Source organism: Staurois parvus, unplaced genomic scaffold (assembly GCF_062004578.1).
Source record: "Staurois parvus isolate SC_StPar_1 unplaced genomic scaffold, SC_StPar_1.0 ptg003011l, whole genome shotgun sequence".
Lineage (NCBI taxonomy): Eukaryota > Metazoa > Chordata > Amphibia > Anura > Ranidae > Staurois > Staurois parvus.
Window position 1 is genome coordinate 105,487 of NW_028320807.1, and position 13,159 is coordinate 118,645.

General features: G+C 47.0%; 1 protein-coding gene across 1 annotated transcript in view; it reads left to right on the plus strand.

Moving 5' to 3' along the window:
- Positions 1 to 13,159, plus strand: part of WRAP73 (WD repeat containing, antisense to TP73) — a 77,162-nt gene that overhangs the window by 51,656 nt on the left and 12,347 nt on the right. The window contains 4 exon segments of the mRNA XM_089667085.1: positions 1,680 to 1,783; positions 7,148 to 7,234; positions 10,011 to 10,145; positions 10,229 to 10,306. Of these exon segments, the coding sequence (XP_089523211.1) occupies positions 1,680 to 1,783; positions 7,148 to 7,234; positions 10,011 to 10,145; positions 10,229 to 10,306 (404 nt within the window).

The window sequence follows — 13,159 nt, forward strand, 5'->3', positions numbered from 1 at the left end:
TATTTCCACTACACAATCCATGAAATATTAAATTATGTGTATCAAATTTTATAAAAATGTTTTTAATTAATTTATATAAAAATTATACAAAAAAAAGTCCACGCAGTGATTCGTTCTCCTCGTGCGCTCCTTCACCGGTGTGCGCTCACCTGATTTCTATGACCAAACCATTAAGTGAGGTCAAAAACAGCTTGTGTCCCTTTAAATGGACTTGTAGATGAATGGAGATCTATATCCCTGTCCCAGACGGATGGATGGATGAGTGGAGTATTTCCCTTTTTACAGCAGGGGGTCTGTTTTCCAGAGACCTAGCTTCCAGAAGTGCATGAACAGCTGGTTTCTTCAGGCAGCACACCCATCAGTCATAGGACCATGAAGGCCAGGATGATCTTAGATAGGGACGATGACACCAAGCAGCATGCAAACCGCAATGAGAAGTCCTGAGGAGTCGCCTCACAAAAGAGCCAGAGAAAATCGGCTAATAGTGTAGTACTTTATTAACCTCTTCACGCCGGCCGCACACAAATGTGCGGCCTCCCGGCGTCTGGGCCTAGACGCCGAGCGGCCGCACATTTACGTGCAATTAAAAAAGGACATATGTGACGAGAGCGCGCGCCCTGCCCGCTCCCAGCACGCATGTCCAGTACTCACGGAAAGGTCCCGATCTCTTTCGACCGGGACCTTTCCCGATCATGTGACCGCTGTGACGGCATGTCACGGCGGTCACATGACCCTAAACCCCACCTCCTGGCTTCTGGAACCCTTAAAGGGCCGGGAGGCGCCAGCGTGAAGGGGTTAAAGGTACAGAGTATCCACGTGGAGAGTACAAACAGTATAAAACAACTCACTAAGATGGCCTCCGGACCTTCGTGCGGCATGAAGTCAATGCGCTGGCTCCTTCTCTGACGTGTTTCGTGCGCACGCATGTTTTCAAAGGGATATGTCGTTTATAAAAGTAACCCGATCCATTGCATTGAAAACAATGGTATACAAATATTATTTTTTTTTTTATTTGCCCAGATACAAACAAAGATAAAACCTCTTAGATTGTAAGCTCTGAGGATCAGGGCTCTCCTAACCCTCTTGTATTGAACTGTATTGTCTCCCTTTATATTGTAGAGCGCTGAGCAAACCGTTGGCACTATATAAATCCTGTATAATAATAATAATTGGGTAGCACAGTGGCTAAACGGTTAGCACTTCCACCTGGCAGTACTGGGGTCGTTGGTTCGAATCCCAACCAGGGCACCACCTGCCTGGAGTTTGCATGTTCTCCCTGTGCCTGCGTGGGTTTCCTCCGGGTACTCCGGTTTCATCCCACACTCCAAAGACATGCTGGTAGGTGAATTGGATCCTGTCTAAATTGTCCTTTGTATATGAATGTGAGTTAGGGACGTTAGATTATACGCCCCTTGAGGGTTAGGGACTGATGTGAATGTACAATATATATGTAAAGCGCTGCGTAAATGGACAGCTATATAAGTACCTGAAATAAATAAATAATTGGATTTTACACCATTTATGCATTTTTGGTTGCCAGCTCCTTGTTTTGTGAATAAAGCGCTCGCCCTTTGCCACTGACACCCGGTGCTCCCCGTATAGTTTACTGCTGTATTCGCCTTCTGATGGCACGAAGGTGCTAGCTTCTGTTTGACCCCTGCTGACCTTTGACCCCACAGGCACAGCCTTCACCAAGGATGGACGGCACATGGCTCTAGCAGAGAGACGGGACTGCAAAGATTACATTAGCATATTTGTGTGCAATGACTGGCGCCTACTAAGGGTGAGAAATCCCGCGGTCCACACGTTGTGCTGTCTGTCTGTTCATTTAATACCTCTGTATCTTAGTACTTAGTTTGTAGAATTTACTACACTGCCTTCAGGGGGACTTTCCAGGATTCTTTCCGGGCAGTAAACAAGGTGGCTAAACATAGCGCGGCGATCTGAGACGCACGTTGTACCAGGCCATTATGTAAAGTGTGGGGTGGGGGGGGGTGACAGTACTCTGGTTATAAAGGGCACCTGTAGTGTTGGTATAAAAAAATGAACAAGAGGAAGGTAGGGACAATCCTTTTAATTCTAAAGATTTTAAAGGATAAGTTCACCTTTTAGAAAAAAATAATAAATGCACATTTTTTTTGCAAGTTAAAATTTATTATCTTTGTCTAAATCATTGCACCATTGATCAGTAGATCGCTGATGCCATGCAGGTCTCCTGCAGACCTGTCAGACTATCTGCTTGCCATATAAGATGTACGATCAAGCAGATATTCTGACAGGAAGAATAAATTAACCACCTCCTGTCCAGCCGTTGTATATAAATGGCCGGACGGTGGCAGTGCAGGGTCGGGTGGCCGTTTTATAAACACCCTCCCCGTCTGCTGCTTGTGCGCGCTCCCTGGGAGCACAGTGGAACACCGATCGTCGGACGGGGCCTCTCTGCGAGGTCCCGATCATGTGATCACTGATTGGCCAATCAATGATCACATGCAGAGTAGTAAGCAAGATGTCACTTCTGACATCATTGCTTACTACGTGTGAAATCTGTGAATGATCACAGAGGTCACATGGTACAGGGCCATTCACAACAGCCTTGTACCATGTGACAAGCTGTGACCAATCACAGCTCACACAGTATTTCTCAATGGCTGCTAGAATGCAGCAAGAGAGAAGGAGAAATGATTGCTTTTACAGCCTTTATGGGTGTAAAAAAAAAAAAAAATCTTCATCACCCCCCACCATGGTTACACTGCACTGCTAGGGTGACAGTATGTAAAAAAACCCCATAAATAATAATATAAAAAAATAAAATACAAATTTAAAAATTATAATTTTTGGTTATAAACTAATTTGGGTTATTTTTTTTTTTACTAAAAAGATAACGGAATACATTTTGGCCAAGATTTATGATGAAATATTTGTTATTTGCAAAATTTTATAAGAAAAACACTTTTTATTTCAAAATTTTTGGACATTTTCATTTACATAGCAAAAAAAATAAAAATCCCAGCGGTGCATAAATACCACCAAAATAAAGTTTATCTGTCTCAAAAAAATGCTAAAAAATTCATATGGGTACAGTGTTGCATGACCGCGCAATTGTCATTCAAAGTGTGATAGTGCTGAAAATTGGCCTGGACAGGAAGGGGGTAAAAGTGTCCGGACTGGAAGTGGTTAACCACCACAGCGCTTCACAGCGCCATGGTAGTTTGAGGACTAAAAGCTGACAGCCGCTAAGGCTGTCGGGACTTGTAGTCTCTCATTCACAGAGGACTGTGAATGAGTGACGCGGCCGTGTGGGTGGTGCCCCACACGGCCATTTTTTTTTTTTAAATCCCCCGCTAGCCGGGGGAGTGGGGGCCGGACTGATCCTAACATGTTACACCCTGAATATGGGTGTAACATGTAACAAACCTGTTACCAAAGGTGAACTTATCCTTTAAGGTACTTTAACCTCTTCACGCCGGCCGAACGCAAATGTGCGGCCTCCAGACGTCTGGGCCTAGACACCGAGCGGCCGCACATTTGTGTTCTATTAAAAAAGGACATGTGCTGAGAGCATGTGCCCTGCGTGCTCCCAGCACACATGTCCGGTACTCACGGAAAGGTCCCGATCTCCTCTTTCGATCAGGACCTTTCCCGATCATGTGACCATGTCACAGGACCCTAAACCCCGCCTTCTGAAACCCTTAAAGGGCCAGGTGTTAACCTCTTGAGCTGTGCAAGATTTGACCTCCTTCATGACCAGCCCATTTTTTTTCTATATAGCGCTGCGCTACTTTAACTGGTAATTGCGCGGTCATGCAGTGCTGTACCCAAACAAAATTTAAATCCTTTTTTTTTCACACAAATTGCTCTCATTTGTGATATACTTTTGGGGGCGGCGGCTGTGACAGTACTCTGGTTTTAAAGTGCACCTGTAGTGTTGGTATAAAAAAAACAAATTACAATCGGGTAGGCATGAACCTTTATTTCATTATAAAGATTTTAACCACTTGAGCTCCAGAAGATTTTACACCCTCAAGACCAGGACATTTTTTTTTTTCCTATACAGCACTGTGCTACTTTAACTAGTAATTGCACGGTCAGGCAGTGTTGTCCACGAACATTGTTGTTTTTTTTTTGGGGGGGGGGGGTTTGCACAAATAAAGCTGTTGGTGATCTTTTATCACCACTGGGTTTTTGTTTTATCCCTATCTAATCAAAATGAACATTTTGAAGGAAAAAAATAAAAACTGGCAGGGGTTCTAATCCCTTTCCACTCTGCCCAAAACTAAAAAAGAAGGTTTTGCCTTTCGTGTTTGTCACAAAAGAAAACAAAGTACATTTTTTTTTTTATTAAAATAACAAACACATTATACTTACCTGCTCTGTGTAACTCCTGGTTCACATATGTGCGGGCTGCGATTTACGTGGGCACGAGCCCTTTCGTTTGAATGGACTCCCATGCCTTGGGACACACAGGGAAGAAGTCCCTGCACTACTCGGGAAATTGCAGCCCGCATGAGAACCGAGGTTCCCAGTATGGTTTAGATTTCCAGTGCTGCCAATTTCCATTAGAATTAATGGCCCCCGCCTTCGGGTCCTGCACTCCTCTGTGTGCGTGGTGCGGCTGCAGGTATTGTGGGGGTCCCCCAGCGGCACCACCCACACAATTGTGAGAAGCTCACAGTGTGCGGTGACATCAGAGTAACCAATTCCATTACAAGAGAGGAACCTGTACAAGGTTGCATGCCGACGATCCCCGCAGGATGGTTCAGATCTGAGGATTGAGCATAATGGATCAGACTCCGATCCATTATGCTCCCTAATCCGCAGATCCCATCCATCCTACGGTGATTGTCGGCATGCAACCTATACAGGGTGACACCGGACCCCCTCCACGAAAAGGTAAGTTGTAAAGAAAGCCGACGATCCCCGCAGGATGGACGCCACTGCATCAGAACAACCAATTCTATTACAAGAGAGGAACCCGTACAAGTCTGCAAGACTGAAGGGAAGGCCGGAGTTCTGCTTTAAGATATCAGTGCAAAACTGTCTATTCTGCTGGTCTGCGGGCCTGGAGAATACTGAACTGTCTGCAAATATCGATTTTTGAAAAATGAGATCAGGATTGCTTCCCTCTCAAGCCCCACCGTCTAATGTCAGGGGTTTCGTCATCTTTCAGAAGCCCCTAATGATAACCGGCATAAGGGGTGTATGTGGGGGTCTCTATGATCCAACTTTCCGTGTTTCCATAGACAGAGGCTCTGGAGGGTAATCTATTCTATGGAATCGGTCTTCTCTGGTTTCCTGTAACTTCTGACTTAGACGAGGTGGTGATTGAAGCCTGATTGGAGGGTGTAGTGTGCCCAGGTCTTGTGTCACACATCCAGGCCCATGGATTGTTTGTGTCTGGAGTTAATGAGGCGGCATTTGCACTTGTGCTGTATGAGCTCCCTGGCCTCACTTACCCCAGCCAGCCAATATTGGCTTCCAGTTCTATCGAGGTCACAAGGAACACACCACTTATCCCAGCTGTCACAACACGTATTTAGAGCCGTCTGCTTGTATGTTGGACACTTTTCCTATCCTGTTTTGTTTATTTAAAAAAAAAAATATATATATATATAGATATGTGTGTGTATGTTATGTGTATATATATGTATGTGTACGTGTATATGTATATATGTGTATGTGTGTGTATATATATATGTGTGTGTGTGTATATATATATGTGTATGTATGTATGTGTATGTGTATATGTATGTATATATATATATATATATGATAGAGAGAGAGATGGGGGGAGAGAGGTGGGCAGAGAGAGAGAGATGGGGGGAGGATGGAGAGAGAGATGGGGGGGGGAGAGGGAGGGAGGGAGAGGGGGTGGAGAGAGAGGGAGAGATGGGGGGGAGATGGGGGGAGAGAGATGGGCAGAGAGGGAGATGGGGGGAGATGGAGGGAGAGAGAGAGAGAGAGAGAGAGAGAGAGAGAGAGAGAGAGAGAGGAGAGAGATGGATAGAGGGAGAGAGATGGATAGAGAGAGAGGGGGGGAGAGGGGGAGAGAGATGGAGGGAGAGGGAGGGAGGGAGGGAGAGAGAGGGAGAGAGACGGAGATGGAGATGGAGAGAGAGAGATGGAGAGAGAGAGATGGGGAGGGAGAGATGGGGAGGGAGAGATGGGGAGAGAGAGAGAGAGAGAGAGATGGATAGAGAGAGAGGGAGGGAGAGATGGAGAGAGAGAGGGAGGGAGAGATGGAGAGAGAGAGAGAGAGAGAGTGGGATGGATAGGATAGATATATGGATAGATTATATATAAATTTGGTGCTCAGATTACTTATTTGCAGCACTTCACTTTTCACAATAATTTGTTTGGGTAAAGCGTAAAACATTTCTTTTGACATCTCTGTACATACCATATGTGACCAAGTTGGAGATCACTGAGGAAGACGTTGCTACTTCAGTAATCTCCGCTAGCTTCCGGGTCCTGTGCTGAGCTGCCTGTCTGGCGCATGTGAACACAGGCGGTCGGCCATACAGCACGGGCGCCATTCAGAAAATGCTTTGAATTCTCTGAATACAAAGTGTTCTTTTGAATAGAGGAGGCGGGGAGCATGACATCACACCCCACCTGTCCACCTCATTCAGTCAGAGAATGCGTTGCGTTCATTGTGAAAACTCCAAGCATTCTCTGAATGGTGCCTGTGCCAAGCAGCCGACCTCCTGTGTTCCCAATGCATCAGGCCAGCAGTTCAGCACGGCTCCCAGAAATGAATGGAGATCCCAGGAGTAGCGGGATCGACTTCTACACTTGGATGCAAGTGTACATCACTGGAGTACCGGTGACTGCTACAGTCATTTCCAGCTTCCAGGAGCATTGGCCAGGTATGTCCTATTCATAGTTACATTGGTCCAAGCTGAAGCAATGTAATATGTATAACATGCCGATGCCTGGAATTCTTCTTTTATTAAATGCCTGGGCTCCACCATTGTTGGTTATTTTGCAGTATGATGGACAGATCAGGAGGACGGGTCTGATACACCTGAATGTGAACCTGTATTCCATTCTACAATTGGTGTAGCTGAAAGTAAACGTGTGTGATATAAATAACGGGCGCTGACCATAGCAGACCGGTGAGTTTATATTCTTTTTTTTTTCTCCGCAGCACTTTGAGACGGACACTCAGGACCTGACAGGCATAGAATGGGCCCCCAATGGCTGTGTGCTGGCTGTATGGGACTCCTGTCTGGAGGTATGGAAACCAAATCCTCTTGTTTACAAACACGTGGCATGACTGATCTGTCTGGTAATTGTTAGGACACGGCTGTGAGCCCCCAGACAAGATATTGCTGTGTCTTTGCATATCGCCAATGTGAGGAATGCTTCATTCTGTTACTAAAAACAAATGTAAACCCTAAACATGCGCTTCTCTTTTCACTCCCTACTTGGCCTGTTTTCTATACCATTTAAAGTGTTTTGTTATGTCTGTGCAGAAAAAAAACAGTTGATCCTGCCAGAAATCTAGTGAGCTTGTAAATTCTAATGCCTCTGCCACACTGAAATCTCAACCAGCATTATAATCCTCGCCCAGATTACCTCTGTTAACTACCTCCTCTCATGTTATGGGGGTGGAGAGAGGGGTAGGAGCTCTGTAGTCAGAATCAGGAGTGAGCAGCCAAAGACGATCATTCTCCTGCTTGTTAGATACAATAGGGTGAGTTGTCTCTTAGGACAGGAAACATGTTACTGGCAGGATCAGCAAAGGAAAGCCTAAAGATACCCACCTCACCGAAGCTGCAAGATAATAAAATTTTTGTTCTTGGGTTTAGGTACACATTAAAGTGGTTCTAAAAGCAGGATTTTATTTAATTTTTTTTTATTTTTACCTTTGTGAATTAGGGTAAAAAACCTTCTGCATGCAGCTCCCCCCCCCAACCCCCCATTATGCTTACCTGAGCCCAGTCTCGATCCAGTGATGTGAACAAGAGAAGTGGCTCTCTCCCCCCACGTTGGCTAAAAGGCATTGGCGGGGCCGAGCTGTGCTCTGTGTGTCTATGGACACAAAGCCAGGTGGCGAGCGAGCCTGCATGAGTGCCCCAGTATAAGCAGCTTGCTATGGTGGACACTTGGCAGGGGGAGGAGCCAGGAGCGCCAACAGGGAACCTGAGAAGACGAGGATCAGGGCTGCTCTGTGAGAAGCCATTACACAGAGCAGGTAAGTATAACATGTTATATTAAACACTTGCCGACCGCAGATAGCGGAATGACGGCTTCGCTGCGGCCGGCCAGCCAGTTCTGGGAGGGCGACATATGATGTCCTCCCAGAACGCGCCCTCCCGCGTGCACCTGGTGATCTTTGTGATCGCTGTATCCTACGGACACAGCTGATCACGTGATGTGGTAAAAGGCCATTCACAGCGGCCTTTTACCATGTTATCAGCCGAGTCCAATGACACAGTAGATCACCGGTAAATGCAGTTGTTTGTTATCAGCTGCATTTTTCTCACGTTGTCACAGCGTGAGGAAAGTACTGCCGACAACTGGCAATTGTCAGAGAACGGATCGGCACCGATCATCGGTGCCCTGATGATCGGTGCCCAACAGTGCCGCCAGTCAGTGCCACCTATTAGTGCCCATCATTGTTGCCTATCAGTGCCCATCATTGTTGCATATCAGTGTCACCTCATCAGTGCTGCCTCTCAGTGCCCATAAGTGCTGCCTATCAGTGCGGCCTCATCAGTGCACATCAGTGAAAGAGAAAAATTACCTGTTTGCAAAATTTTATAATACAAAGAAAAAAAAATGTTTTTTTCAAAATGTTTGCTCTTTTTTTTTGTTTATAGCGCAAAAAAATAAAACACCCAGCGGCAAGTACATACCACCAAAAGAAAGCTCTATTTGTGTGAAAAAAATGATGAAAATGTCATATGGGTGCAGTGTTGCATGACCGCTCAATTGTCACTCAAAATGCGACAGCGCTGAAAGCTGAAAATTGGCCTGGGCAGGAAGGGGGTATAAGTGCCTGGTAGGCAAGTGATTAACCCCCCCGGTGGTATTCCTGAGTGTAGCTCCGGGTAAAGTTTCAGCACCACAAGCGGTATCCCCCCCCCCCCCCCCCGAGCTAAACTCGGGAATACACTGCAGCGTTGCTCCGGGATCACTTACCTTGTCCTTCGCTCCCGAGATGTCCCCCCTGCAGTGTCCCCTGTAATGTCCTCCGGCCGATGCCGGCATGTGTCTTCCGGGTTCCGTTCCCTGCGACATCGGGACGTACGGGGGACGGAACTGGCGGGAAATTCAAAAATGTGAAAGTGACATTCACTAAATACACTAAAATCACACAGTATTACATTCCTGTATCAAACCATTTCACATACATTTTGTCCCGAGTGCTTTGTCCGGCGCCCTGCCTGCATTGTTACTGTTCTTTCTGCCTGGAAACTGAGAAACGTCCATGGCGTCCAAAAAGCGTCCCTTTAGGTCAAAAGCAGTTTTAGACCGGCTAGAGAACAGCGATAGTAAATCAGAACCACTTGCAGAATTGAGTGATAATGATTCGTGGGGGAAATTCCTCATCAGACACTGAAAACGATTCTGCGACTGAGCTCAGCGATGTGCGAACTTGGCGCTCTATTTCACATTTCAGTGTTTTTGGTTTGATTATATTATTGAATTAAATGTATTATTATATTATTTTTTATGATAATTTAGTAAATTATATTTTATGATTTCGTGTTTCAAATTTTAACATCCCCGGGATGTTTACTAGACTCTTGTTCGGACAGATTTCAGTGAGTTATTCCTAAAAATTACAGCCTACAATAAAAAAAATACATATTTCCATGCAAAAAAATGTACCGCTTTGAGCACAGAAATACTGACATAATCAGACCGCTAGGGAGGCTAAAGAAAAAAAAGTTTACAGTCACTTTGGTTGTTTTTGGGGTGAAGTGAGATGCTTGCACGTTATCGTGGCAGCGTCAATGCCGCAAATTTTTGTCTAACACGTCGTTTGCTCCATTCTCCAGTACAAGGTGTTACTCTACTCTCTAGATGGACGCCTGCTGTCCAGCTACAGCGCCTACGAGTGGTCGTTGGGCATCAAGTCGGTGGTGTGGAGTCCCAGCAGCCAATTCCTGGCGGTTGGCAGCTACGACGAGAAGGCATGTACACAGACGTGACGAGATTTAGTTTTCCAGGATAAATCTCAAAGCATCATTAATCTTCTCTGGTTTTCCTCTATTAGGTTCGAATACTCAACCACGTTACATGGAAGCCAATCAAAGAGCTGGCACATTCCGCTACTATTTCCAACCCAAAGACAGTAAGTAGCCTGGGACGGGATGATCCGGGCCCTGCGGGGCCCCTGGGAGGGTCGGAGGCGGCTTCGTTTGAACTGGTCTTCCGTGCAGGGAGGCATTTAGATCCACAGCAGGGCAGGCGCTCGGATTTGACACATTGCCCAGTACAGCTCCTCCGTGACAGGATGAGGAATTCCTCCGCCGTGGGATTAGCACAACTGATAGATGCAGAGCTGTGTATTTATATGGGGATCATCAGCTGTTTTATGACTCCATTATTATAGCAGGCCCTGATTGTGACAGAAGCTGCGCACACACTGGACCAGGGGTAGGCAACCTGCGGCTCTCTAGCTGTTGTGGAACTACATTTCCCATGAGACACTGCAACATTACAAAACTGACAGTTACAGCTACGACTTGCAGAGGCATGATGGAACTTGTAGTCCCGCAACAGCTGGAGAGCCGCAGGTTGCCTACCCCTGCACTGGACCTTGCCATGTGGTGCACTGTGAAGGCACTGTATGCATCTGCAGTACCACATGCTGGCCTTTTCTTCATTCCCCCCCCCCCCCCGCCGATCCCATCAGCGGTTCTAAAGGCAAGACCTTTTTTTTTTTTTTTTTTTTTTTTTAACCTTCATGCAATCCCTGCATTAAGGTAAAAAAAATCCTAGTAGTTGTATTGCTCCCCGCCTCCCTATATACTTACCTGCGTTCCTTCTCAGTCCAGCACTGTGCCCGTCTGCAGAGGTACTGATCTCTGCTTCTCTCCTCACTGGACACAGATGCCTCAGTGAAATCCATTGACTCTTGCTGCTGTCAGCCAAATACTGAGAGGGCAGGGCCGAGCTGGGCTGTGTTTATCTATGGACGCACACAGCCCACCTTGGGAATGAGTGTGTCCCAATAGCAAGCAGCTTGCTATGGAGGCACACACAGAAGAGGAGGAGCCTAGAGCATCGGCGGGGGACCCCAGAAAAGAATTCTTCAGTGGAATTCATTGGCTCTTGCTGCTGTCAGCCAAATACTGAGGGGGCAGGGCTGAGCTGGGCTGTGTGTGTCTATGGAAGCAAACAGCCCACCTTGGGAACGAGTGTGTCCCAATAGCAAGCAGCTTACTATGGAGGCACACACAGAAGAGGAGGAGCCTAGAGCATCGGCGGGGGACCCCAGAAAAGAATTCTTCAGTGGAATTCATTGGCTCTTGCTGCTGTCAGCCAAATACTGAGGGGGCAGGGCTGAGCTGGGCTGTGTGTGTCTATGGAAGCAAACAGCCCACCTTGGGAACGAGTGTGTCCCAATAGCAAGCAGCTTACTATGGAGGCACACACAGAAGAGGAGTAGCCGAGAGCATTGGCGAGGGACCCCAGAAAATAATGGAATCTATTGGCTCTTGCAGGTGTGCTCCCAAAGCAAGCAGCATTCTATAGGGGCACGCACAGAAAAGGAGGAGCCGAAAGCATCAGTGGGGGATCCTAGAAAAGAATGCATCAATGGACGTCCTTGGCTCTTGCTGCTGTCAGTCAGTTACTGAGGGGGCAGGGCTGAGCTGCACTGGAGCTTGCCATGTGGTGCACTGTGAAGGCATTGTGTGCATCTGCAGTACCACACGCTGACCTTTTCTTCATTCCCCCGCCGATCCCATCAGCGGTTCTAAAGGCAACACCTTTTTTTTTTTTTTTTTTTTTTTTTTTTTTAACCTTCATGCATTCCCTGCATTAAGGTAAAAAAAAATCCTAGTAGTTGTATTGCTCCCCACCTCCCAATTTACTTACCTGCGTTCCTTCTCAATCCAGCACTGTGCCCGTCTGCAGAAGTACTGATCTTTGCTTCTCTACTCACTGGGCACAGATTCTTCAGTGGAATTCATTGGCTCTTGCTGCTGTCAGCCAAATACTTAAGGGGGCAGGGCCGAGCTGGGCTGTGTGTGTCTATGGAAGCAAACAGCCCACCATGGAAACAAGTGTGTCCCAATAGCAAGCAGCTTGCTATGGAGGCACACACAGAAGAGGAGGAGCCGAGAAAATAATTCTTTAGCGGAATCCATTGGCTCTTGCAGGTGTGCCCCCATAGCAAGCAGCATTCTATAGGGGCACGCACAGAAGAGGAGGAGCCGAAAGCATCAGTGGGGGATCCTAGAAAAGAATGCATCAATGGACATCATTGGCTCTTGCTGCTGTCAGTCAATTACTGAGGGGGCAGGGCTGAGCTACACTGTGTGTGTGTCTATGGAAGCACACAGCCCAGCTTGGGAATGAGTGTGTCCCAATAGCAAGCAGCTTGCTATGGAGGCGCACACAGAAGAGGATGAGCCGAGAGCGTCGGTGGGGGACCCCAGAAAAGAATTCTTCAGCGGAATCCATTGGCTCTTGCTGCTGTCAGCCAAATACTAAAGGGGCTGTGCTGTGTGTGTCTATGGAAGCACATAGCCCAGTTTGGGAACTATTGTGCATGTGTGCCCCCTTAGCGAGCAGCATTCTATGGGGGCACACACAGAAGAGAAGGAGCCGAAAGCATTGGTGGGGGAACCCATAAAATAATGCATAAACGGATGTCATTAGCTCTTGCTGCTGTCAGTCAATTATTGTGGGGGCAGGGCCATGTGTGTGTGTCCGTGTGTGTGTTTCCGTGTCCCAATAGCAAGCAGCTGGCCATGGAGGCACACAAAGAAGAGGAGGAGCCGAGCGCATCGGCGGGGGACCCCAGAATAGAATTCTTCAACAGAAGTAATTGGCTCTTGCTGCTGTCAGTCAATTACTGAGGGGGCAGGGCCAAGCTGCGCTCTGTGCGTTTATGGAAGCACGCAGCTCAGCTTGTGAACGAGTGTGTGTGCCAGTAGCAAGCAGCTTACTATGGGAGCGCACACAAAAGAGAAGG